Raw genomic sequence first — 27,720 nt, forward strand, 5'->3', positions numbered from 1 at the left:
GCCACCGCCCAGCCCGTCGGGCTCCGTGCCCGGGAAACTGGGCCAGATTCCGTGCCGCTCCGTGCCCGTGTACGAGATGACTTTCCCCGACCTCTGCGTCTACTGAAGGCGACAGTCGGATGCGGGGGAGAGCGTTGGATGGCAGAAGATTCGCGGCGGCAGGCTCGGCTTTGGATTGTCCGAGACACCAGGCACGTGGTGTGTGTGTGTGTACGTGGTGGGTCGTAAAGTCCCAGTACTGTGGTGTGCGACTGGGCCAAAGCTCCTCGATCTCCATTCTGCATCGTGTGTGTGTGTGCGCGCGCACAGCCGACACCAGCTCCATTACTGCGTAGGATTTCGCGTGTTTCGCCATTCTAGCTCTCCGATGTGTTTTCAATCAAGTGCCTGAAGGAGGCACGTGGAGCGAATCGTCGGACATCGTGCTGAACAAGACCACCACGGCACAACCCCCGAAAACACATCGGAGAGCTAGACATTAGCCCCCGTTGATACAGAGGGCTTCTCAATTCACAGTGAATTGTCATCGGAGCCAGACAGGCAGGCATGTTATTGCAAACGCATTAAGAAAGAGTAAACGGGAAATGCTTTCCATAAATAAATCGAGAGCCCATACTCGGCGTTTGTTTTGCATCTTGTGGAATTGAGTGCGTATAAACTTTTCCGCATATGCGCACGTTTACACGCAAATCCTCAGCCTTTCTAAACATCAAAAACCATTACAAAAGCCAGCGGAATGCGTGGCTGGTTGGTGCTGCATAGAGTATATTTTGGAGCAGTAAAAATAGCGTATTTTCTTCGAGTTAATGGTATCTCGCTTAACTCTGCCATTTAAACACCAGCCCTTTCCTTTGGCTCGAATCATTGGACGCTTTCTCCGGGGCTGCCCCCACGATTTATTCATTCCTGCCTTGGAGGCGTTCTCTTACTTGCAGTGTACTGAACTGCACATTTTGTAACGAATGACCAATACTTGGATTTTAACAGTTGACCGATCGCACTCATTGCGTGGGCCGTTCTTGGATAAGCTACCTTACTAGACAACGCTTGAGTTTTGACCGAGGGCCTAACAAGGAGCAATATGAATAGGTGGATCCCCATGCAGTACGAGTATGTGTTTGTACGTCTTACGAAGTAGACTCTGCGCTATATAGATATATTTTGGGTGGTGGCTCTCTGCGTGTGCACCGTTTGTCCGTTCGCAACTGGTTCTATGTGCGTGCGCTGACGGAGGCATTTTTATTTTTTCGCGTCCTGCACCAGCAATTGGCGAATGGAGCTTTAACGTTTTACATCTAATGCTGGAGTGATTGATTTATTTAACACACGCGCGCGCGGCATTACGTCGCCGTTTGTCCGCAGCGTAAAATGTTGATGGGGAGAAATCTTCCCGCGGGCGGCATGTTGTCTCGCTCGGACGGCGCTTGCGATGACTGCCAACGTCCCAACACAAACCAAACGAAGGATGAATTGTAAACGGGAGTGGCCGTTCTTGTCCCGTGGCAGGGATGGTGGTGGCCGAGGTGGCATATACAGCACTTTGTAGAATTATACAACCAGCAGGGAGAGAGGCGATAGCGAAGTGTGGAATGGTGGGTTTTGACAAGTTGAGATGAAGCACTTGCTTGGACATCCTTTCCACCCGGTGGTTACTGTGGCCACTGCTAATAATGTGGAATTAACAAAACGCAAGCCGGGCCAACCAGTCCATTGAGCAATTATTCAACCAAACGTACGGATGCACTTAAGAGTATAAAACGCAACACGAGGTTATCGAACACAGACACGGCCCTAAGCCCCTGCGTAGGAGTGGATATGGCACAGGACACGCTCTCCCCCTTCGGTCCACTACCTAGAGCCTCCCGGCTCCGTGAGCTGCGTGTGCCGTGTGGTGAGAGGTGAGAGGGCGTTGCGATGCTGCCACCCTCCGTCGCTGCTGCTTGTTCGTAATTATTGGGTCCCAGGGCCACGATGATTAATCCACTGTCGGTTCAACAGCGGTGATGCAACTTGTATGGCGAAACCTTCGGAGTTTTAATCCTGCCAGTTTGGTTATGCACGCACTTGCGGAATCTTTCAGTTTAGTTGTTCTGAGGGCATTATAAATCGGTGTGCTTCGGGATTAAGGAATGTATGGGAATCGTCTGGCTAAATCAGTGTGCCAATGATGATTATTGTTTTGAGCACTGCATATGTTATGCCAAATGATCGAGGATTGTATAAGTGTAGGTTTAGGGTGGTGGTTGTGAGGCTGGTGGTGAGCGAAGTGAGAATGGAGGTGTTTCGATTTAAAGCTTTCGTGACTGCAGGGATTCATCTTCTTGGTTCTTTCGGTAAAGTCACGTAGAATGGAAATAATAAAATAATAAAAATAATACATAATAAAATAATTCTCACTAAGAATTGAGAGAATTATTTGTGAGAATAATTTTATTATGTTTTATTTTTATTATTTTATCATTTCCATTCTACGTGACTTTACCGAAAGAACCAAGAAGATGAATGGAGGTGTTGTTAATCAAAAAACGCTCTCGGCAATACTGTTGCATTAAAAAATCTATATTTGTGTGTCTGCACCCATTGAGATGGCCGGTTGTGCGGAGTGGGGGTCCACATCCTACTCCGTCCTGTTGGGTGGGTCAGGTGGGACGATGAAGAGCACGGAAAGGAGGACGGTCGGTTATGGCCACTCCCTTGGAGGTGAGACTCGGGACTCAACAGAGTTCTCGATCTGCCTGGTGCCTTCCACGAGCTGGACTCAGCCTCGAGCGTCAGCAGAACTCTCGACTCTCAGTTGAGTCCCTCGATTGAACAACTCGATTCGAGGGCGGCGTGTTTGCCTGCACGCTCTTAACAGACCACACACGTGCAAATGTTGACCTGCCCGTGCCGCGAACGTGCGGGGCGCAGTTCAGCGAATGTCGTTTCAAGGTTATCGAGGAGCAATGCAAAGCGGGCTTTGATCAGCCAACAAGGCGTTTGTAGAAAGTTTTAGGGAATGTGATTTACTGTTCAATGGATTCGCACACACGCACGCCTTACACGTTAACACGTATCATGGTGTATTCACACAAACTCGCTATACATTTTGATTAGTATATTAATGCAAACACGCCTATACGTCTTTGATTAGCAATCGCTCGTCAATTCTTAACAGCCGGCTTATACGATTGTAATATGTTACACATTTGGGTGGGTGGGTGGAGGTCGCATTAATTACCAAAGTGCGTAGTTCGCTAAAAAGTGGTCCTTAAAGAAGGCGTGATGTCGTCGGTCAGAAGAGCGGGTCATTATGTACCGATGTCAAGTGTCAGATTGCAAATGTTCAAATTACCAGAAACTAAAATTGAAGAGAAACCTTGATGTCAGTGGGTGCAAAAATCATCACTGTTTTTACATCAATGTCTGTTCTGGAAATGGATAATGAATTCTCGATGGCATCACTTGGTCTTTGAGCTATAAATTGCCCAGGCGCGAGTCATAAAATGCCCGATGCTTGAGTCACTGTCTTAACGGTCCAATGGTTGACGATCACTCTTGATGATGCGGAAGTGATGGTGGCGACACTGGGCACGTAATGATTCTCTCGGGATTCGAATTGATCCGCTGCGCGCACTTCGCGATGCAATGCATCCAATTCCGAGCGCGACAATCGTTTACAAATTTTGATTTAAAGCTTTCGTGACTGCAGGGATTCATATTCTTGGTTCTTTCGGTAAAGTCACGTAGAAGGGAAATAATAAAACAATAAAAATATAAAACAATTATTATTTCCCTTCTAAGTGACTTTACCGAAAGAACCAAGAATATTAATCGTTTACAATTTACGCTCATCATGTACAAATGTTCAAGTTAAGAACTAATGGAGCCGAACTCTGTCGTGTGTAGGTGAGATGGCATAGACTGAGAAGGCTGCAAGAGACACAAGAATACATTTAAATCCTGTGACAATCCAATTGAGGTGGGGGGGGGAGAATCAATACATGCCAAGTGTTGTACATGAATATACCAATTCCAGCATGGGCACGCGACTAGGCCTGATTTGACCAATTGGTGAGTGTGTGGCTTACGGCACCCTAATCAATCACCAGCTCTGGCTGAGTGTCGTAAGTAGCGGTAACTCAGAAAATGATCAGCCGTCCATTCTGTTCATTATGCGTTTAGCAACTGTTACGTGGCAACTATTTGGCCACATTAAAGCCACCGCTAGCAGGTTTTACAACGCGAGATTCTCCATTTATAGTATCTCATAGTAAGGCTGCTGGCATACACATGGGTCCTGTAAAGCAGTATTTCACATTGATTTGCCGACTTACAATTAAGATTCCATGGGATTCAATAACTAGCTAGCTTCCCCCCCCCCTCCGTCTCTTTTTTTTACTTTTATCTTTTGCACGTGCACTGATGTAGTCACTTCACAAGATATTCAGCCTCCGGTCTCCACCGAGGTCCAGTTTCACCGCATCTGCCAATCGATAGCTGCCGCACACGCTACGCCCTTGTTTATTCTTCGGGAGTGCACCTTGAACCGGCTAAGAATGCAAGGAGATCCATTTGGTTCTGTGACCTTCGCGAAAAAGACACGTGGCTTGTGAAATGTTCCGCGTAAAAAAAAACAATTAGCAGCGTGAAACATGAAAGGCAACTTTGATGTTGATTCATGTTGACATTGGCCTCATGACGTGGACATTAAAATTTCAGCTGGACTTATTTTCAATGTGCCTTCCGTTCCCCTATGAATGGGTTGATTTGATACGATTATATGGCCTTGAAATTGAGAATTGTAAAATTAAGGTGGTTGCATTCAAAGTAATTGGTTCACACTTTCTTACATGGAAGCGTGCTATTTAAATGCCTGGCTTTCTAGCCTCATGGAAAACGTCACAATTGAGTCAAGGGCTGCAGCACCGTTGGTGGGCTCGGAAAATCTGGACCGGAGTGAGGCATCGGGACTGGAGTTTGTTTGAGTGCTTGCGTTATTTTTGGACCAAATAATGGATGATTATCACTCCCAACCTCTCGCGTTGTCGCTCCGCTGTGCATTACTGCGGTACGTTGTGCGCTGTTGGGCTCTTACTTTATTTCCAATTTATGAAGCTCGTCACGTTTTCACTTATTTATTGCGGTCATCAATTCATGTTCCCTTCAGCTTTACATTCACGTGATTTGTTTCTGTGCAATAAAGTGGAGAATTTATTGTTACGCATCCGAACTCTGTCGTTTTTTGTGACATTTAAACTGGCCCAGTGCGTTTCGCCTCGACTTGACGCATGTACTCTGTCCACTGATGAATCAAAGTAGTCGACTGACTAATTCAGTCAACACACCGGTGGGCTAAAGTAGTGAACTGTTTGTCGTTTGTCAACGTGACACATTTGTTTACTGATTGGCCGTGTCGGGTGGTGGAGGGTTGCGACACATTTATAAATAACGCGATCTCACCCAAAAACCTTTACTATGAATAATTCAGTCCTTTTAAAGGTGTCTGAGTGGCTAAGGGGAGTGCCCATTGGCGGTGGCACGGAGCCAACGCTGCTGAGATTCTGCATTCAAATTCAGGATTCAACTTCCACGGTGTTTCAACCAGTCGCTCGAGTTGTTCGCTGATGGTCTTTACTCCACCTGTGGCCACAAATGCCATCGCACAAAGAACCTTCCTGTCATTTGGACCGTATCTTCATTTGACACGTTTCAGTAAAAAAAAACTCGATTAATCCGAGTTTGATTTTGTCGTGCAACTCACGTTCTTTCCACATCCCCCAAACTAATAAATACAACTATCACTGCGCTGTTGGGCTCTGGAGTAAAACACTTGTCGCCCTCCACAGGGCTCGTCTGAATTATGATACAATGTGACGTGCCACGTGGAAGTTTCATCTCGGGCCGTGATGCCAGCAGGAAAACTACGATACAAAAATTGTGTTAAAAGTTTCGTCTGTGCCCTCCCAAGCTGTGGTGTGTGCGGGGTGGGTGGGGGGGTGTGATGCTTCCCGAATGCGGCAGCTGCTGCTGCTAGGCTGGAGGGGAAGGCCGCTGCGTCCCAGGCGAGGTGAGGGTATTCTCCCTCCAACAGAGCCGCCGCCTCTTGTCGCACCGATACCGCACAAACCCTGCGCCCCCCCCACACCCCCCCACAGTCAGCACGGCCCAACATCAAACGCAGCCTTCAAAGAGTTAATCCGTATAACAATAATATGTAGGCTATGACTAGATGTGTGTTTTGTTGTTGCACCGTGTGATGGGTTTAGAGGAAGACAGTCTCACAATGATGGTATTCATAAACAACATTTAAATGTTACAATACAATGAAGTTGCCTTGCTGTCATGCTGCTACACCCGCCGGTCTAGCGATTCATCAAAGGGGGTGGATCGCGCAACTTCTGCTGCTCTGCTGCTCCGATAGCCTTCATCGGGCTTGGTCCAAATATATATTTTTTAAAAACTTGTTTACCTGTTGATTCGAGCCCCCTTGTGGCCGACTGGACCACTATGCGTCGCATAACGCTGCCACGGAGCCCCCAATAGTTAGGCTCCTGCCTTCGTCGCACTCCAACTCAACAGAACCCTGACCCGAACCACACTCGTCATATCCACGCACTACCCCGAACCACAGCAGCCAACCAGACTACAGCCATCACCCAACATTAACAAACCAGACGACCAGCACCTCTCAACATCCCAACCTCTCGTCCGATACCTCTAAGGCCAACCTCTAGGCTAGGAGAACCAAATCCTCAGAGGGCCAAGTCGGATTTCCAAATACCTTTGGCAGACAGCCACAACATTATCGCACCCATTTCGGCCACTTTGATCACTTTAAGATGCCCGCACTAAAATTATAACCGCTGATTTTTTTTTTCTCCGGTCGAAAATATTTTTTCTCTCCCAGAGTATCCGATGACTGCAGCCAAGATGCTTGCAACGCCGAATGCCCCAACAACCGTCGCTTGCGATCCGTTTCGCAGCGGTAGGGCGTGGTCCATATATGTTCTCCTATAGACCAAACCCTTACACTGTCGCCAACACTGGCACCTCGCTCGTCCCCCAACTCGTGTGTTACACATCTGGTATTCTGAGTAGCACCACCACCACCATCATCATACCGAGTGCAAGTGACTTACGGGACCCAACGAGGCATCGGACTCGCCCTTGGCTCCTGTCGCCCCCCAGGTTGCACCCTTGAGACCAGCAGCACCTGCAGCAAGCAGGAGTTTGAGCCACACACCATGTACATGAGTCATGCACCGCACACACCACGTATGTATTCTGAACTTCTTTCGCACCGTACGTAGCCAAGCGTGCTAATCGGTGGTGCGGCGGAAGGACAAACTAAAAAAAAAGTTGTCAAGAAATGAGTTTCCAATGTCGATTTAAAAGTGCATAGCTCCAGTGGCTTCCTAATATCGAAAGGAAGGACCGTTCCAGACGGCCACAGAAGCACGCGATGCAGTCGTCGTCTTTGTTTGATGGCCCAGTCAAAGGCAGATGCGAGGGTGACACGTGGTGTCTCGTCGGTTTGATAGCCCATGGCACGCACGGAATGCACGGCCGGAGACTGAACCCGACTCAGCACGGCGAGCAGTGTTGTATTGATAAAAATAAACTCGACACTTTCAGTTCACATTTCTGCATTGCGAGCATTGTATTCTATTATAGTTGGCAGTAAACACTACATGCAGTAGCAATAATTAGTTGAGCTCACTAGCCACAGACGTGAGAAGGCGGCAGCCACCTTGGTGAGCCGGTGCCAATAATTGTCCAAGCTCTGAAAGTCCTCGATGTGTTCAGGAGTTATCAGCCAATGAGTGAGTGGTTTCACATGTGGGAGGAAACCAGAGCAACCTGGAGGATCCCCACGCATGCAAGGGGGCAACACTCGATCCCATGCAGACGGAACAAGTGGAGTCCACTTTTGCGTTACCGCCGTCCCCGGCAACACGTGTTGCGATACACCAACCCCTTCGCTGCCTCCACAGTGCTGCGTGGCCGGCCACGTGCGTAGCCACCACAGCACGAACATCATTCGTGGCCAGGTCGCTTCTGAAAGATAAGTTAATATACCTCGGTTGTCTTTACCGAGTAAGATAAAAAAAAAATCGTTTAGTTTTTTTTGTGTATTTTTTTTTTTACCTTTCCGATAATTTGCACTCCAAATCGTGTTTTTGTTGTATTGTTGTATAACGTTCTGACTCACCGCTGCTGGACACGTGAAAAAGCTTTATAGCTCATCGGATTCTTCCCGGGTAAATAAACACTTTGATTCTGAACATTGTGCGTCACGGGCAGTGGGTGCAGCATTGTTGTTGCTGCTGCTGCTTCTGTTGTTGTTGTTGTTGCTGCTTTGTTGTTGTTGTTGTTCAATGGCTGAATGCACGCACGTGGCCGGGGCGGGCGCCAGTCCGTGGTCCCGCGGAACCCGCCCGGTAGCGCAGGACGAGCATCGTCCCCGCGTGTCCGTGCCGCACGAGGGGCGCAGCACGCAGCCCTGGCCGGGGATCCAACCGGGCGACACCCGTCGCCACGGCCACAGCGGCCGGCACACTGACGCACACAAACAAACACAGATTCCAACCCCCCCGTGTGTAGCCTTAACAGACCGTAGGGGGCAAGCGCTGTTAGCGAGCACCTATGAAGGCCGGCACGGCACACGAGGGGGTGGGGTGGGCAATACCGCAGCCCGATGTTTACGCGCAGCACCAGGTATTCATTTGAGGCTGAGTCGACCTAGGGGAGGCACGGGACCGGTTTAGATATTCGTCACTGTTGGTGGTGGCCGTGCACAGGAATCGAAGTCGGGTCGCCGGGTTCGTAGCGAAGCGCGCTGACTGCTACATTATCACTCCCCCACACTGACAAGTTGATATTATTAATAATAATATCAACTTCCAATGGTGTAAATGCTTAACCCGAGCTCTCATACTCTGATGGTGCATTGTCTTTGAGTTGTGCGCCTTTTGGCGTCATCTGGTCCAACCCATGTGAGACTAGGCTCTAAGGAAAGCTGTCTCGGGTGTGGACCAATCAACTTCAAGGACAGTGCACATTATCAGAGTTGTGTTTTTTGTTTGCATTATGGCTGAAGGTGTTGTGGTCTATGCAAACATGACTCCTTGTAAAAAAGGTGTAAGTTTTGTTGCCAGATAGAAGGGTTAAAAAACAATTATCTTGTAAGGCATCGTCACAGAGTAACCGCTTGCTGCTCGTGAATAGAAAGAGAGAGTGAGCGACTCAGAGGCGCGAGGAACCGCAGACACGCGGTGAGCCCGCGCCAACAATTTCCCAAGCTCTGCGGTCCCATCCATATTAAGGTGTGTTCAGACAATGAGTGCCGACAAACACACGTGCACGACCACCATGAGACTGTCCAAAAGCACACACTCGCGAATCGCCCAAGTGCACGATGCAATTCCGTTGGCGCAGTTGATGGCCATAATCATTACTTGTTATTTCGCGTTTTTGCCCAGTCCCGTGGCTCGGTGTTGAGGAGGGTCCAGCCAAGTTGGGTGCGCCCTTGCTGGGTGCAAGCAATCATCGGCGAGGTGTGATGCAACTGATTGTATTTGTTACGTGGTCTGTACGTGGCTTGTAGTCAGCCGTGCCATCGTCAGTGTTGGACCAGCATTGTTGTGAAATGTAAATGGATGGCAGTGACATCACATGAGTTCCATAAATGACACACGACACGTTTCGCATGAACAAAGCGTCAAAATGTGCGTATGGCAGTCCGTGACACACGCACAGATACTCTAAATGCACGTTGATTCTAACTGTGGAAGGAAAAACAGGACCCGGAGAAAAATCAACGCCACCACGGGGAGAACACGCCAAGTCAAATCTTCGGGCGTCAGGGTCGACATGGAACCCACGACGTCCTGTATACTGGGCGAGGTAGTTAACACCTCGCCACCGTGGCACCCCTTGCATCTTCCGTAGCATGTATGTTGAACTTCGTTCGCACCGTACGTACCCAACCGTGCTAATCGGAGGTGCGAGCGAAGGACAACAAACTAAACACAAGAAGCTGTTCTCAACAAACGAGTTCCTTCAATCGAGATTCTAATGGTGCAACGGCTCCAGTGGCTTCCTCGTCGGAATGAAGAGCGTTCCAGACGGCCGCCGACGGCGCATCTGAAATCGCCGCTGGGTGCAGTGACCGCCCTTCGTTCGACGGTCGAGTTTTCTCCCCTCGCCGCGTGCACCGAGTTGCGCCGCTGAAGCGAGCGATGCGATTGCATTAACCGTGCCCTGCCCCCCCCCCCACGCTGGGAACGCGTCGACGAGGATCTACCGACCAATCATCGTCGGCGGCGTGGGCTGGAACTCGGCTGTCCGGTTGGAGGTGCTCGAGTCCAGGTCACGGCCGCGGGTGGTCGCCGCACCTGCGCCAAGGACACAGCGAGTTCGTCTCGGGCGCACGGCCACAGCGTGTCCATTGAGTTTGTAAACTTTTAACAAACGACAACACCCCCCCGCCCCGTATAGGGCATTGACCGACTATAATAATAGGGCGTTTCCCTTTTTTCTGGCAACAAAACTGAAACCTTTTTTTAATAGGGGTTAATACGCATTGAAACAAGAAAGGGGAAACCCTCTATTATTATATTTTGGCCCTGGTAATGATGTAAAGACATTGACAGACTGTTGGGGCAAGTGCTATTCGTGAGCCAGTCAGCTACGAATGCCGGCACGGCACACGAAGAGGGGTGGGTGGCATGGTGCTTGTCACCCACTCCCTCGTGTGCCCGTTCCGGCCTTCATCGGTGCTACTCGCTAAAGCACTTGCTCATGCAGTCTGTTAAAGGCTATACGGGGGATCTTTGTCTTTGCGTGTGGTTCATACGTGGCACCTGTTAGCGCCGGATTATCCGTGTAACAAAAGTTGCTACACATGTAGTAGCCACGGGCCCCGAACTTTCAAGGGCCCCACGCTAAATGTTTTCAAGCTATCAATTCCGGTTCAGTGATTCTGCACTTGCTCTATTACTATAGTACTATACCGCCTTCTACTTTCATGAACGACTGGGTTGTTTAAGGTTAGCGATTTGTCGTATTATCTGGCTGTACAGCAAATGAAAAAATACAATTACTTTACTGTGCAAGTTAAACATTTGTGTTTTCATATTTACGTGTTTTTTTATTTTATGTAGGGCCCCTTTATAACATTAAGTGCTGCAGGCCCCGCACTCGCTTCATCCGGCACTGGGCACCTGTTGACTTGCCCAGTAACCACCGGGAGGCATTCGCCAAGGGGACTCCCCACAACTTCCAACATGCGACTGCAACTCACACCCCACTGGGTCTTTTTTAAATCCTTTATATTAAGTTCACTTGCTTGCGCGCTTACGACCGTGCAAATCTTTCGGTCGTTTTAACCCACTTCCCGTGATCCAATCGAGCTGACATTTTGCACACAGACTCGTTGTGCATGACAATTTATTTTCGTGAATTTTTTTCCCAAAATTTTCCACTTTTTAGGATTTTTTTTTTCATATTTAACTTAAAATACCAATGTGATACAAATGAAACTCTTACTCAAGAAAAACAGAAATGAATAATAAAATAAAACCGATGCCACGCATATAAAGGATTTATAGTGAAAACCTTTGTTTTTAAGGGTTAATTTTTACCGGCCACGGTGCCTCTGCTCGTTGCGGAGGAGCTGCCGCGTTCGTCCGATCGATCGGTGGTCACGGGGGGAGCGTCACTCGAGGGCGGAGGAGGCGGGAATGCGTCTCCTGCCACGTGGAGACACCGGTACTCGCTGTGACGAGCGCCGCAGACACGATTGGGACAATACGAGCCGACAGATTGGGAGGGGTTAATACACGCATTGCGACAATGCAGCCGCGTGAGATCTCTGCTGTCATGGCTTGTTTGAATCTCGCCACGGTGGCTAGGAGATGTTAACTACCTCGCCTGGTATACAGGATGGTCGTGGGTTCGATCCCGGAACTCACCGGTGCGCGCTGCAGGGAGCACGATCGACTTCGGAAGGGAGGAACGTGGGGCCCAGGGTGACCTCCTCCACCCTCAGCGGTGTGGCTCCACCACCACCATCACCACCACCACCACCATCACCACCACCATCACCACCACCACCACCATCACCACAACCACCACCACCATCACCACAACCACCACCACCACCACCACAGATCACCACCACCATCACCACCACCATCACCACCACCATCACCACCACCACCATCACCACAACCACCACCACCACCACCACCACCATCACCACCATCACCAGCACCACCATCACCACCACCACCATCACCACCACCATCACCACCACCACCACCACCACCATCACCACCATCACCATCACCACCATCACCACCACCACCACCATCACCATCACCACCACCACCAACAACATCACCACCATCACCACCACCATCACCATCACCACCACCACTATCAGCACCACCACCACCATCAGCACCACCAGCATCACCACCACCACCACCATCACCACCATCACCACCACCACCACCACCACCATCACCACCATCACCATCACCACCATCATTAGCACCACCACCATCACCACCACCACCACCACCATCACCACCACCACCACCACCAACATCACCACCATCACCACCACCATCACCACCACCACCACCACCACCATCACCACCATCACCACCATCACCACCACCACCATCAGCACCACCACCATCAGCACCACCACCACCATCACCACCACCACCACCATCATCACCACCACCACTATCAGCACCACCACCACCATCAGCACCACCAGCATCACCACCACCACCACCACCATCACCACCATCACCACCACCACCACCACCACCACCATCACCACCACCATTAGCACCACCACCATCACCACCACCACCACCATCAGCACCACCACCATCACCACCATCACCACCACCACCACCACCATCAGCACCACCACCACCATCAGCACCACCACCATCACCACCACCACCACCATCACCACCATCACCACCACCATCAGCATCACCACCATCACCACCATCACCACCACCACCACCATCACCACCACCACCACCACCAACATCACCACCATCACCACCACCATCACCACCACCACCACCACCACCACCACCATCACCACCACCATCAGCACCACCACCATCAGCACCACCACCATCACCACCATGACCACCACCACCACCATCACCATCACCACCACCACCAACATCACCACCATCACCACCACCACCATCAGCACCACCACCACCATCAGCACCACCACCATCACCACCACCACCACCATCACCACCATCACCACCACCACCACCACCACCACCATCACCATCACCACCACCATCACCATCACCACCATCACCACCACCATCAGCACCACCACCATCAGCACCACCATCACCACCACCATCAGCACCACCACCATCAGCACCACCATCACCACCACCATCAGTACCACCACCATCAGCACCACCATCACCACCACCATCAGCACCACCACCATCAGCACCACCACCACCACCACCATCATCACCACCACCACCATCACCACCATCACCACCACCACCATCACCACCACCACCATCAGCACCACCACCATCACCACCACCACCATCACCACCATCACCACCACCACCACCATCACCACCACCACCATCACCATCACCACCATCACCACCATCACCACCACGACCACCACCATCAGCACCACCACCACCATCAGCACCACCACCATCACCACCACCACCACCATCACCACCATCACCACCACCACCACCATCACCACCACCATCACCACCATCACCACCACCATCAGCATCACCACCATCACCACCATCACCACCACCACCACCATCACCACCACCACCACCACCAACATCACCACCATCACCACCACCATCACCACCACCACCACCACCACCATCACCACCATCACCACCATCACCACCACCACCACCATCAGCACCACCACCACCATCAGCACCACCACCATCACCACCACCACCATCACCACCATAACCACCACCACCACCATCACCACCACCACCACCATCACCACCATCACCACCACCATCAGCACCACCACCATCAGCACCACCATCACCACCACCATCAGTACCACCACCATCAGCACCACCATCACCACCACCATCAGCACCACCACCATCAGCACCACCACCATCACCATCACCACCACCATCAGCACCACCATCAGCACCACCACCACCACCATCACCACCACCACCACCATCACCATCACCACCACCACCATCACCACCACCATCACCACCACCACCATCATCACCACCATCACCATCACCACCACCACCACCACCACCATCAGCACCACCACCACCATCAGCACCACCACCACCATCACCACCACCACCACCATCACCACCACCGCCACCACCATCACCACCACCACCATCACCACCACCATCACCACCACCACCATCACCACCACCACCATCACCATCACCACCACCACCATCACCACCACCATCACCACCACCACCATCACCACCACCACCATCACCATCACCACCACCACCACCATCAGCACCACCACCACCATCAGCACCACCACCACCATCACCACCACCACCATCACCACCACCGCCACCACCATCACCACCACCATCAGCACCACCACCATCAGAACCACCACCACCATCACCACCATCACCACCACCACCACCACCACCATCACCATCACCACCACCATCAGCACCACCATCACCATCACCACCACCACCATCAGCACCACCACCACCATCACCACCACCACCACAATCAGCACCACCACGACCATCACCACCACCACCATCAGCACCACCACCATCACCATCACCACCACCACCACCATCACCACCACCACCATCACCACCACCACCACCATCAGCACCACCATCAGCACCACCACCACCACCATCAGCAGCACCACCACCACCACCATCACCACCACCACCATCACCGCCTGGGACAAACGACGAGTCCCTGCCACTGGCGTTGTGTGTTCGCAGCGGGCAAGCTCAGGGAGACCACCAGCCATCGTCCCTTCTGGAAAGGGGCCTTCTTCAAGCAACTGAAGGTCCTATACGGGGCGCCACGGTGGCGAGATGTTTAACTACCTCGCCTGGTATATTGGAGGACCTGGGTTCGATCCTGACCCTGACGCCTGATGTATATTTGGAGTTTGCATGCCTCTGTCCCCGTGGTCGCGTGGATTTTTCTCCGGGTCCTCTGGGTTTTCCCTCCACATTTAGAAACATGGATTTAGAGTGTTTGGCTGCTATATATATTTCTACATGGTAAGCCACTTCGTTGAGCTATAATTTGTGGCCAGCTTGCTTCTGAAAAAAGTTATAGCTCAGTGGGCCTTACCTGGTAAAATATAAAATAGTTTAGTTTTTAGCTTAGAATGTTTTGGGCTTCTCTATCCAATCACATCCCAATTGCCCTGTCCGGGTCGGTGACCCACAACATATTTTCTCCAAACCCTTTTTCGTTCTGCCAGCGACCAACCCACATAGGTTCGAGCGCTGGTAAAATCGGAAGTTCGGTTAATATCCCAGTGGTGTCTGCGGTTCAGTCATAGATACCTCAGCGCAAGAGTGGGAGAGGGTGTGAATTTGTGGATCGGAGGACCCCAGTTCAACTCCAATTATACTTTAATATGCTTAGGTTTTTTCGGTAAAGTCACGTAGGTAAAAAATAAACATTTATAAAAGTAAAATAAAGTAAAAAAAAATCACGACGTTTTGGACGCAACACAAGCTTCCGTCTTCAGGTGGAACCGTCACAGCACCTGAAGACGGAAGCTTGTTTTGCCTCCGAAACGTCGCGATTTTATTTATTTACTTTTATTTTATTTTTATTCTACTTTTATTAATTTTAATTTTAATTTTTTACCTACGTGACTTTACCGAAAAAACCTAAGAATATGAATCCTTGCAGTCACGAAAGCTTAAAATCTAGAATTATACTTTAATATTAAAACTATTTAATATTTTAACGTTAAAATATAAAAGAAACATGCTGGGTTTGAGAACCCAATTTTCAACGGCTTGCAAACCCAAAACAACTTTCCACTCAGCCACGAGAGACGTGGCTCTGTTTTTATGAGTCTTGGTGTACAGATGACTGAGACTCGGATACTACCTAGCTGTACGATGTCGCCATATACGCAACACCTAAGTCTCAGTCATATATCCCACGGCTCCCAGACATCGTACCGTGTCTCTTGTGGCAGAGGGGAAAAGATGTTGGTTTGTAAATCAGTGGAACCTGAGTTGAAATCCCACTAAGTACATTTTTGTTTTGTATTTATTAGCAGTGCACGTGATCACATATCACACTTTCTTTGCTGCATGAATGCACCGCGCAAGGACTTGTTTGCCAGAACCACCAAAATCTCTGTTTGGTGGCTCAGTGGCAGAGTGGACGAGCCAGGCGGTGCAAGTCTCGGGCAGCGCGGCGGCCGTGAGGAAAGCCGCCCAACAGGTGAGTGTCACTACAGGTGAGATAATTTGTCAATAACGTGTGTTGCTGTACGTCCCCCTGTCTCCTCCCCGGGTGATTAGGCAACAAGTGGAGGGAGGGAGACCTGGAGACAGTGAGGAGGTGGTGGTGGTGCTGGTGCTGGAGGAGAACTGGAGACGTGGAGGGGTGGCAAGGTGAGCTGAGAAGGAGAGGGGAGGAAGGATAATGCACAAAAATATTTTTTAGGGGTAAATTGTATTTAGCACAAAAAACATCTCGCCACCAGGGGGCGCTGCTGTATTTAAACTCCTTTTCCCCACTCACGCCCCACACCGGGGTGGACATTACTCGATTAGCGCCCCCTCGTGGTCACGAGTGGCGTTGAATACTCAAAGTCATACTCTTCGGTTCTTTCGGTAAAGTCACGTGGATGAAAAATAAAATAAAAATAACAGTAAATTAAATCACGACGTTTCGATTGCAACACATACAAAGAAAGAACCAAAGAGTATGGATCCTTGCAGTCACGAAAACTTCAAATCTAGAATGCTCAAAGTCAGTTTAACATGAAGGCTTTCTGAAAGCCGTTAAGCCGAGCAGCCCTCAGTGACTCTCCCTTCGCAGCGGGGTTTCTCAAACTCTTTCGGCCCACGAACCACTCGGCCGATGCAAACATTTCCGCGGGCCACCCAGCCCCACACCCCTTGGTGACGAAACGCATTCGCTTCTCTCTATAAATACCAGGTGATACTAAATCATACCGTGTCAACCCACACGGCTTAGCCCGTATTCTTGTACCGGGGAAATTGAGTTTGCAGGTCCATACGGCGTAAAGCCGTTTCAATACGGGCACATTTTTTAAAGTCAAATTTGTTTGTGTGTCTCCCTTGTGATGGGAATTTGAAGGATGAACGTTGAGATGTATAAGGGGCACGTGGTGACCTACGAGGTCTAAATTGGTCTGTGATAAGGTAGGGCGCTGATAAGGGGTTGACAGGTACGCTAAATCATTCATATTACCGGAATTGTATTAAGTTTACACGCAGATCTACGTTTTTTTTAGGGGGTGGCATTTAGATCTTAGGGTTAGGGTAATTTAATCAGGGTAGTTTTACGAACTTAATTTTTAAAAATTAAATATATATCGTAAGTAAAATATGAATTAACGTCAGAAACAAAAGGTGTAAACGTTGTCATTAGTTCTGGATCGGCTGCGTTTGCATCGTAGCCACCGCGAACCACTGCACGAGAGACACCTTAACCCAGCAGTAACACCCCCCCATCATCTCACTCCATCATCTCACTCCATCACTCCTTCCCTTCACCACCCATCACATCCCTTCCTCTTCCACAAACACTCTCCCATCACCACCATCATTCCACACCATCACTCCTTCCCTTCACCACCCATCACATCCCTTCCTCCTCCACAAACACTCCCCCATCATCTCACACCATCACCTCACACCATCACTCCTTCCCTTCACCACCCATCACATCCCTTCCTCCTCCACAAACACTCCCCCATCATCTCACACCATCACCTCACACCATCACTCCTTCCCTTCACCACCCATCACATTCCTTCCTCCTCCACAAACACTCTCCCATCATCTCACACCATCACCTCACACCATCACTCCTTCCCTTCACCACCCATCACACCCCTTCCTCATCCACACACTCTCCCATCATCTCACACCATCACCTCACACCATCACTCCTTCCCTTCATCACCCATCACATTCCTTCCTCCTCTACACACACTCTCCCATCACCTCACACCATCATCTCACACTGTCACTCCTTCCCTTCATCACCCATCACATCCCTCCCTCCTCTACACTACTTCACCCATTACCTATTCCATTACTTCGCATTTCCTGAATTGATGGTTGATGGGGGGGGGGGGTATGAATAATCATCCACAGCAGTGAGAATTTCTACTTTATTACCGGGGGGAATGTTTGCTCCGATACGGCGGCTCACCGTAGGTAGTGTAGCGGTTAACGCGCTGTGCTACGAACCAGGCGACCCGAGTTCCCGCTCACGGCAAACACTGGTGACGATTATCCGAACTGGCCTCCCCTAGGTCGACTCAGCCTCAAGTGAGTACCTGGTTCGGTGTGTAAACATCGCCACGAGGGAGAGACAAAGGCGGCTGGGCGAGGTCCTGGCAACACATCACCCTCTCGAGTGCCGTGCCGGTCTTCATTAGGTGCTCGCTAACACCACTTGTCCCAACTCTCTGTTCAGGCTACACGGGGGACCGTTGTTTTTGGTGCCTCACCCGTGCGTGCTGCAGGGAGGACGGTCGCCGTCGGAAGGGAGGGAGGAAACGTGGAGCCGAAGATGACCTCCTCCACCATCAGCCGCGTGGCTCCACCACCACCACCATCACCACCTGGGGCAAACGACGAGCCTCTGGCGTTTTGTGTTCACAGCGGGCAAGCTCTGGGAGACCACCAGCCATCGTCCCTTATTTCTAGATTTGAAGCTTTCGTGACTGCAAGGATTCATATTCTTAGGTTTTTTCGGTAAAGTCACGTAGGTAAAAAGTAAAACAATTTAAATTAATAAAAGTAAAATAAAAAATAAAATAAAAATCACGACGTTTCGGAGGCAACACAAGCTTCCGTCTTCAGGTGGAACCGTGACTTTACCGAAAAAACCTAAGAATATTGTCCCTTATGTAAGGGGGCCTTCTTTAAGCTACTGAATGTCCCATATAAGGCGCCACGGTGGCGAGATGTTAACTACCTCGCCTGCTATACAGGAGGTCGTGGGTTCGATCCCTACCCTGACGCCTGCTGCTGCTGTACATTTGGAGTTTGCGTGTCTCTCTCTCTCCGTGGTCGCGTGGATTTATCTCCGGGTCCTCCGGTTTTTCCCTCCACATTTCGAATCAACAGCACGCGTTTAGAGTGTTTTTGGCTGCTGTAAATTCCCACGTGATAAGTTGTTGAGCTATCATTTGTGATAGCCAGGTCGCTTCTAAAAAAATAGCTCAGTTGGGCCTTAGCTGGTAAAATAAATATTTTTTTAATAGTAAAATAGGTTTCACTTCCTGAAGAAGCTCCCAGCACGCGGAGTGAAACGTCGGACGTCGTGCCTAACAACGCGCGGCACGACCCGAAAACCACGCATCGGTGCCAGACTGCTCCCATCCATGCAACCGTGGAATACCCACGAATGGTTTAGGGTCACCATTGAAGATGAATACCGAGGGATGCTCACTTTGGGCACGCAGATGTCGAGCTCTCTTTGTACAACACGCAGCACGAAATGTTGGGCACAAGACGTTGATGGCGGTCTGTGAGCGTGTGCGCGTGGAGGTGGTTCGTGAAGGACGCTGCTGCTACTGGTCACTTGGAAGGAGTCGCCCTCCAACAACAACGGAGGGCAAAGGAGCGACGCTCACAACAACGGGAGCGTCGTATGGCGAGAATGCATCTGCCGGTCATTTCAGTCGGTCAACCCACGGCACCTCGGTCTGTCCCGTCACCTCCCGTCATCGAGCCTTCAATACTTCACGTGACCTCAGTGTGCACCTGGCCTGGCACAGGCGCCGTGGTGAACGTCACCGCCGCTTCGTGGCGAATGGCGGGTGTTGTTGTTGTGCATGTCACCACTGCGCTGGTGGTGTTGTTGTTGTGCATGTCACCACTGCGCTGGTGGTATTGTTGTTGTGCATGTCATCACTGCGCTGGTGGTGTTGTTGTTGTGCATGTCACCACTGCGCTGGTGGTGTTGTTGTTGTGCATGTCATCACTGCGCTGGTGGTGTTGTTGTTGTGCATGTCATCACTGCGCTGGTGGTGTTGTTGTTGTGCATGTCACCACTGCGCTGGTGGTGTTGTTGTTGTGCATGTCATCACTGCGCTGGTGGTGTTGTTGTTGTGCATGTCACCACTGCGCTGGTGGTGTTGTTGTTGTGCATGTCACCACTGTGCTGGTGGTGTTGTTGTTGTGCATGTCATCACTGCGCTGGTGGTGTTGTTGTTGTGCATGTCATCACTGCGCTGGTGGTGTTGTTGTTCTTGTTATATACAGGCTCCACCCGCTCGCGATTACACCAAGTTCTTAGAGATGATGGTCTCTCAGCGCGATCACTAATAACTCCACCAAAAAACCCCATCACAGTAACTTTGGTGAGTCACTTAAATTGGCTTACCCCAGCACTGAAATGTACAAATTTCCAATTCGATTGGAATGCGATGAACAACCCTTGGCAGCACATTGCATGCTTGGCTACGTACGACGCGAAATAAGTTCAGCATAATACATTGTGGACAACAATGCATTGCGGGGTGCGTTCAGAAGTAGTTCTGTGGTCATCCTCGTTTTAGTTCACATTGGTGCCGTGGTAGTCGCCAGGATGTCCCGATGGGCACGTGCCATTGTCCCGCCGACGCGATGTCACGGGCCAGACAGTTCCCATGATCACTGTTACATTGTTTTTATGGCTTTATTTTGGTGATTTTGAAAACGTTTTGGTTTAGCCATGTTTGTTTGTTGTAGCACAGAGTTAGCCCGATAACTTTAATCTAAATTGTCTTATAGTTGTTATTGTATGACTTGCATCCCACTGGGATTTTTGCACACAGCGTTGAAATACGGTGTTTTTTCTGGAAGACTTTGCTGTTTTTCCCCCCAGGATGTTTGTTGTTGTTGCGTGTAGTCACTTTAAGATGTTTCTTGTTCATGTTTTTTATTTTGTTGTGGTTGCACCCGAGTCAAGAGCCGCATGACTCACAGGGTTATACCTAATAAATGAAACTGAAATGAAACTGAAAACGATCGCGATGCAATTGAGGACAGACGAAAAAAAAATATCAACAAAAATCCAAAGCCGCACGCAAACATCCTACGGACATCCCCCGCGTACCTTGAGGAGCGAGAGTGGCGTTCTTCGACACCATAACGCCGAACAGAGGCGGAGAAGGGGGCAGTGACGCGTCTGCGTGATGAGAACACGGATGGTAACGAGATTCAATCGTGAAGAGGGGTGGGGGGGGGGGAACAAAAAACAAAACAACATTAAACATCAAATGGCTGCATCCTTGATGTGTCGCATTCTCAGAAGCTGAAGAGATGAAGGGAATGGGAGGATCGGAATCACACGACGCGGAGAGAGTCAGGCTCAGAGAGACGAGGGGGTGGGGGGGATGGCGGCGATGCCAGGCTGTGATCGAGAAACTTGTTTCAGTCACCTTGAAGTGTCGCAGAGAAGCACAGCACATTGCAGTTGGGAGTGATGTCCTGCGCTGTAAGCCAACGAATACAACAAGCACGAGTCAATTGACGGGTTGTTCAAACATTCTGCACTTGGGCTGATTTGCAAACGAAGATGTCGTTTTTCTGTTTGTGTGTCTGTCTGTGTGGCTCCGTGGCTGTGTTTTGTCTCTCGCTCTCAAATTTAGTAATCTTTGGAAGAACGTAAATCAACCAATCTTAATTTTAGAACTTTCGTGACTGCAGGAATTATTATTTGGTTCTTTCGGTTAAGTCACGTCTAAAGATAAAATAATAAATTAAATTAAATAATAGAATACGACGTTTCGATTGCAACACAAGCAATCATCATCAGGTATAATGAAATAGCGACATAATATCTAACCAGAAAACTATAGACAGACATATTAGCAGACAGATATCACAAGATACATACATAGCGAGAGCAACACAGGTGACAGAGAGGGGTGATCGTCTCTGTGGGGTGGCCTTAAATAGACAGAGGGGGGGCGGAGGCAGAGAGAGGGAGGGGGGTTAGAAAAAATTAGCATATCAATGAGTGGTCCAAAAAAAAACGTGGTGCTGCGAGTACGATGGCACAGCAAGCAAGCCTGAAAATCAGGAGAAAGACACACTAAAATTAAATAACCTAGTAAAATATCGAAATGTAATGTAATACAACACAGAGGGTCGGTCAACACACAATTAACGCATAGCCTGGTTGATTACGTATTTCAAAGATTGCTAAGTTAGAATTTAAGTGTGAACATTCTAAATAGGACACAGGCAGAGAAAACAAGTCGCCAGAGAGAGAGAAAAAAGATAAGCTTAAAACTTCCCCGTAGAAGTGGTTCAATCTTAATTTTAGAACTTTCGTGACTGCAGGAATTATTATTTGGTTCTTTCGGTTAAGTCACGTCTAAAGATAAAATAATAAATTAAATTAAATAATAGAATACGACGTTTCGATTGCAACACAAGCAATCATCATCAGGTATAATGAAATAGCGACATAATATCTAACCAGAAAACTATAGACAGACATATTAGCAGACAGATATCACAAGATACATACATAGCGAGAGCAACACAGGTGACAGAGAGGGGTGATCGTCTCTGTGGGGTGGCCTTAAATAGACAGAGGGGGGGCGGAGGCAGAGAGAGGGAGGGGGGTTAGAAAAAATTAGCATATCAATGAGTGGTCCAAAAGAAAACGTGGTGCTGCGAGTACGATGGCACAGCAAGCAAGCCTGAAAATCAGGAGAAAGACACACTAAAATTAAATAACCTAGTAAAAGGTTGTATTACATTACATTTCGATATTTTACTAGGTTATTTAATTTTAGTGTGTCTTTCTCCTGATTTTCAGGCTTGCTTGCTGTGCCATCGTACTCGCAGCACCACGTTTTCTTTTGGACCACTCATTGATATGCTAATTTTTTCTAACCCCCCTCCCTCTCTCTGCCTCCGCCCCCCCTCTGTCTATTTAAGGCCACCCCACAGAGACGATCACCCCTCTCTGTCACCTGTGTTGCTCTCGCTATGTATGTATCTTGTGATATCTGTCTGCTAATATGTCTGTCTATAGTTTTCTGGTTAGATATTATGTCGCTATTTCATTATACCTGATGATGATTGCTTGTGTTGCAATCGAAACGTCGTATTCTATTATTTAATTTAATTTATTATTTTATCTTTAGACGTGACTTAACCGAAAGAACCAAATAATAATTCCTGCAGTCACGAAAGTTCTAAAATTAAGATTGAACCACTTCTACGGGGAAGTTTTAAGCTTATCTTTTTTCTCTCTCTCTGGCGACTTGTTTTCTCTGCCTGTGTCCTCTTTAGAATGTTCACACTTAAATTCTAACTTAGCAATCTTTGAAATACGTAATCAACCAGGCTATGCGTTAATTGTGTGTTGACCGACCCTCTGTGTTGTATTACATTACATTTCGATATTTTACTAGGTTATTTAATTTTAGTGTGTCTTTCTCCTGATTTTCAGGCTTGCTTGCTGTGCCATCGTACTCGCAGCACCACGTTTTCTTTTGGACCACTCATTGATATGCTAATTTTTCTAACCCCCCTCCCTCTCTCTGCCTCCGCCCCCCCTCTGTCTATTTAAGGCCACCCCACAGAGACGATCACCCCTCTCTGTCACCTGTGTTGCTCTCGCTATGTATGTATCTTGTGATATCTGTCTGCTAATATGTCTGTCTATAGTTTTCTGGTTAGATATTATGTCGCTATTTCATTATACCTGATGATGATTGCTTGTGTTGCAATCGAAACGTCGTATTCTATTATTTAATTTAATTTATTATTTTATCTTTAGACGTGACTTAACCGAAAGAACCAAATAATAATTCCTGCAGTCACGAAAGTTCTAAAATTAAGATTGAACCACTTCTACGGGGAAGTTTTAAGCTTATCTTTTTTCTCTCTCTCTGGCGACTTGTTTTCTCTGCCTGTGTCCTCTTTAGAATGTTCACACTTAAATTCTAACTTAGCAATCTTTGAAATACGTAATCAACCAGGCTATGCGTTAATTGTGTGTTGACCGACCCTCTGTGTTGTATTACATTACATTTCGATATTTTACTAGGTTATTTAATTTTAGTGTGTCTTTCTCCTGATTTTCAGGCTTGCTTGCTGTGCCATCGTACTCGCAGCACCACGTTTTCTTTTGGACCACTCATTGATATGCTAATTTTTTCTAACCCCCCTCCCTCTCTCTGCCTCCGCCCCCCCTCTGTCTATTTAAGGCCACCCCACAGAGACGATCACCCCTCTCTGTCACCTGTGTTGCTCTCGCTATGTATGTATCTTGTGATATCTGTCTGCTAATATGTCTGTCTATAGTTTTCTGGTTAGATATTATGTCGCTATTTCATTATACCTGATGATGATTGCTTGTGTTGCAATCGAAACGTCGTATTCTATTATTTAATTTAATTTATTATTTTATCTTTAGACGTGACTTAACCGAAAGAACCAAATAATAGTAAATCAACCAGGTTGGGTGTTGACTGTTATGTTAGCCGACTCTCTGTGTTGTATTGCATTGTATATCTAAGTTTACTAGGTTGGTTTTCTCATTCATTCGTACCTGATGACAATCGAAACGTCGTATTCTATTATTTAATATTTTTTTCTTTCTACGTGACTTTACCAAAAGAACAAAAAACGAAGATGTCGCCGTTTACAATGAAAAAAAAAACGCACTCCAGGGGCTACCAGTTGATGAAAGACTATCGCGGTTGGCTGCGCATGGTGCGAAAGAAGTTCATACATACAAAGATGCAAATGTGAAATTATTCTGATAATCTACAAATGGGTAACTGACCGAGAGCCCGGATATGTGCAAGACGTCATTGTTACGACTCTTGCATCCTTCAAATGCCTTTGATCCTTCGGTAGTTTTTTTTACAAAATAGTATAGACTCCTAAATAGCTTTTCCCACGGCAGTTTTGGAATCGGCCGTCTTTGGAAATAGTTTTGTTGCTGTTCGCTGCCAATTTCAGATTTCCAAAAGCGGCTCACCCTCTTCTCTTTTGCCTTTTCAGTGCGTAATGACAGTATAGTCTACATGCAGTGTGAGTGGGCTAGTGGCCACGGGAGGTAATGTCAGGGGAGTCAGCTGTGAGTGTGAAAGGACTGGTGGCTACGGGAGGTAATGTCAGGGGAGTCAGCTGTGAGTGCGAAGGGACTGGTGGCCACGGGAGGTAATGTCAGAGGAGTCAGTTGTGAGTGTGAAGGGACTGGTGGCTAAGGGAGGTAATGACAGGGGAGTCAGCTGTGAATGTGAAGGGACTGGTGGCTAAGGGAGGTATTGACAGGGGAGTCAGCTGTGAGTGCGAAGGGACTGGTGGCTACGGGAGGTAATGTCAGGGGAGTCAGCTGTGAGTGCGAAGGGACTGGTGGCCACGGGAGGTAATGTCAGGAGAGTCAGCTGTGAGTGCGAAGGGACCAGTGGCTACGGGAGGTAATGACAGGGGAGTCAGTTGTGAGTGCGAAGGGACTGGTGGCTACGGGAGGTAATGTCAGGGGAGTCAGCTGTGAGTGCGAAGGGACTGGTGGCCACGGGAGGTAATGTCAGGGGAGTCAGTTGTGAGTGCCAAGGGACTGGTGGCTACGGGAGGTAATGACAGGGGAGTCAGCTGTGAGTGCGAAGGGACCAGTGGCTACGGGAGGTATTGACAGGGGAATCAGCTGTGAGTGTGAAGGGACCGGTGGCTACAGGAATGATCGAGAAGGGAGCGTGGTCAGGTGACGGAAGAGGACGGTGGAGTCTGCCGGTGGAGCGAGCGTCCAGAGTCAACGAGAATGATCGAGAAGGGGGGCGTGGTCTCGTGTCGGTATAAAAGGGAGATGCGCTGGAGACTCGGGGCTGTTGCAGTAGGGGTCTCCGCCTGTGTAAACTGAACGTCGTGTCTTCAATAAAGTGCCATCTCAAGAGAAGTGTGTCAAGTCATTACAATTGCATCATTTTTATCTCAGTCTGCCTTGAATAGTTTCCCCAGGTATTGTACGTACGTTGAACTTCTTTCGCACCGTACGTAGCCAACCGTGCTAATCGGATGTGCGTGTGAAAGATAATACTGCACACAAAAAGCAGTTCTAAAGAAACGGGGTTTCAGTTGAAATTTAAAGGTAATTTGAAAAGCAATTTTATTTTAAACACCAGTTGCTGAATAGGCTTACTCACACTTACCCGTTAGGGGCTTACGGGGAAAGATTAGCTGTGGGATGATCGGCTCGTTCTTCCCCAGGACAATCACATCGTACACATCTGTAGGGGAGGAGGGAAGGGGACGGCAGTTAAGACAAAATTAAAATGTGTGCGATAAGAAAGGACATTTGAATAAAATCCCGTTTAACTTTGTCATGAGTTTTTTTTAGTGCAGTTCATCTTATATTGTCAGGAGTCGCTGCTCACTGTGAGTATGTGTGTCTCTGTGTAAGTCTTTGGGTCGCCGTGCGAGTCTATGTATCTCTACGTGAGCCTCTGTGTCTCTGTGTAAGTCTATGGGTCACCGTGCGAGTCTATTGATCTGTGTGTGAGTCTATGGGTCACTGTGTGAATTCGTATTCACTGTGAGTCTATGGGTCTCTGTGTGAACTGGTGTCCACTGTGAGTCTATGGGTCTTTGTGTAAGTCTATGGGTCTCTGTGTGAATTCATATTCACTCTGAGTCTATGGGTCTTTGTGTGAGTCTATGGGTCACCGTGCGAGTCTATGGATCTCTGTGTGAGTCTATGGATCTCTGTGTGAGTCTATGGATCTCTGTGTGAACTCGTGTCCACTGTGAGCCTACAGGTTTAAGTGCGAGTCTATGGGTCACCGTGCGAGTCTATGGATATCTGTGTGAGTATATGGATCTCTGTGTGAGTCTATGGATCTCTGTGTGAGCCTCTGGGTCTCTGTGTGAACTCGTGTCCACTCTGAGCCTATAGGTCTAAGTGTGAGTCTATGGGTCACTGTGTGAGTCTATGTATCTCTACATGAGCCTCTGGGTCTCTTTGTAAACTCGTGTTCCTTGCGAGCGCCCTTCAAAGGAGGGCACGAGTGGGATTCACTCGTTATCCTCTGAAGCCGGCAGCTGTGATTCACGACTCGGGACACCGATGGCACAGGCTGCTTCTCGGTGCGTGCGCGTTCGCCGGGGCGGAGCGGCTACCCACTCGTTTCGTCCGGGTTGGCGGAGTCGACGCAGATGCACTGCCGGCGTGGATGTCTCTCCTGCTGCAGGAGCATCCTCCTGTCCGTCACTGGCAGCAGTCATGGGAGGCGAGCGAGTGAGTGAGCGAGTGAGATCACTCGGCAACGCGCGCGCGTTAGCAAAGTAATGCGGGTAAACAATCGCGCACACGCATGGATTTTTTTTTTACGGAGTACGGTTTCCTGCATGCGTTTATCTTCGAAAGCATTTCACGTTTTAACGGGTGAGCGCGTGCGCGCGTGCATTAGCTGCCGTGAGATATGGAATAGAACCACGGACACGA

The 27,720-nt window shown here is 48.9% G+C and overlaps 2 protein-coding genes across 2 annotated transcripts in view; one reads left to right on the forward strand and one right to left on the reverse strand.

Moving 5' to 3' along the window:
- LOC144717836 (protein EFR3 homolog B-like) overlaps positions 1 to 5,202 on the forward strand; it is a 60,933-nt gene extending 55,731 nt beyond the window's left edge. The window contains exon 23 of the mRNA XM_078593530.1: positions 1 to 5,202. Within this exon, the coding sequence (XP_078449656.1) occupies positions 1 to 106 (106 nt within the window). The 3' untranslated portion in view covers positions 107 to 5,202.
- LOC144717837 (uncharacterized) lies at positions 5,104 to 27,576 on the reverse strand. Its single transcript, XM_078593532.1, has 9 exons — positions 27,400 to 27,576; positions 26,429 to 26,506; positions 21,689 to 21,742; positions 21,364 to 21,435; positions 18,767 to 18,880; positions 16,601 to 16,675; positions 11,628 to 11,735; positions 7,122 to 10,379; positions 5,104 to 6,110 (listed from the first exon to the last, which is right to left on the reverse strand). Exons 1-8 carry the CDS (start codon positions 27,470 to 27,472, stop codon positions 10,285 to 10,287), a joined length of 669 nt encoding a protein of 222 aa, XP_078449658.1. The 5' UTR covers positions 27,473 to 27,576; the 3' UTR covers positions 5,104 to 6,110; positions 7,122 to 10,284.
- Positions 27,577 to 27,720: the final 144 nt, after the last annotated feature.

The sequence above is a fragment of the Lampetra planeri genome, chromosome 4, assembly GCF_965212315.1.
Source record: "Lampetra planeri chromosome 4, kcLamPlan1.2.h2, whole genome shotgun sequence".
Taxonomy (NCBI): domain Eukaryota; kingdom Metazoa; phylum Chordata; class Hyperoartia; order Petromyzontiformes; family Petromyzontidae; genus Lampetra; species Lampetra planeri.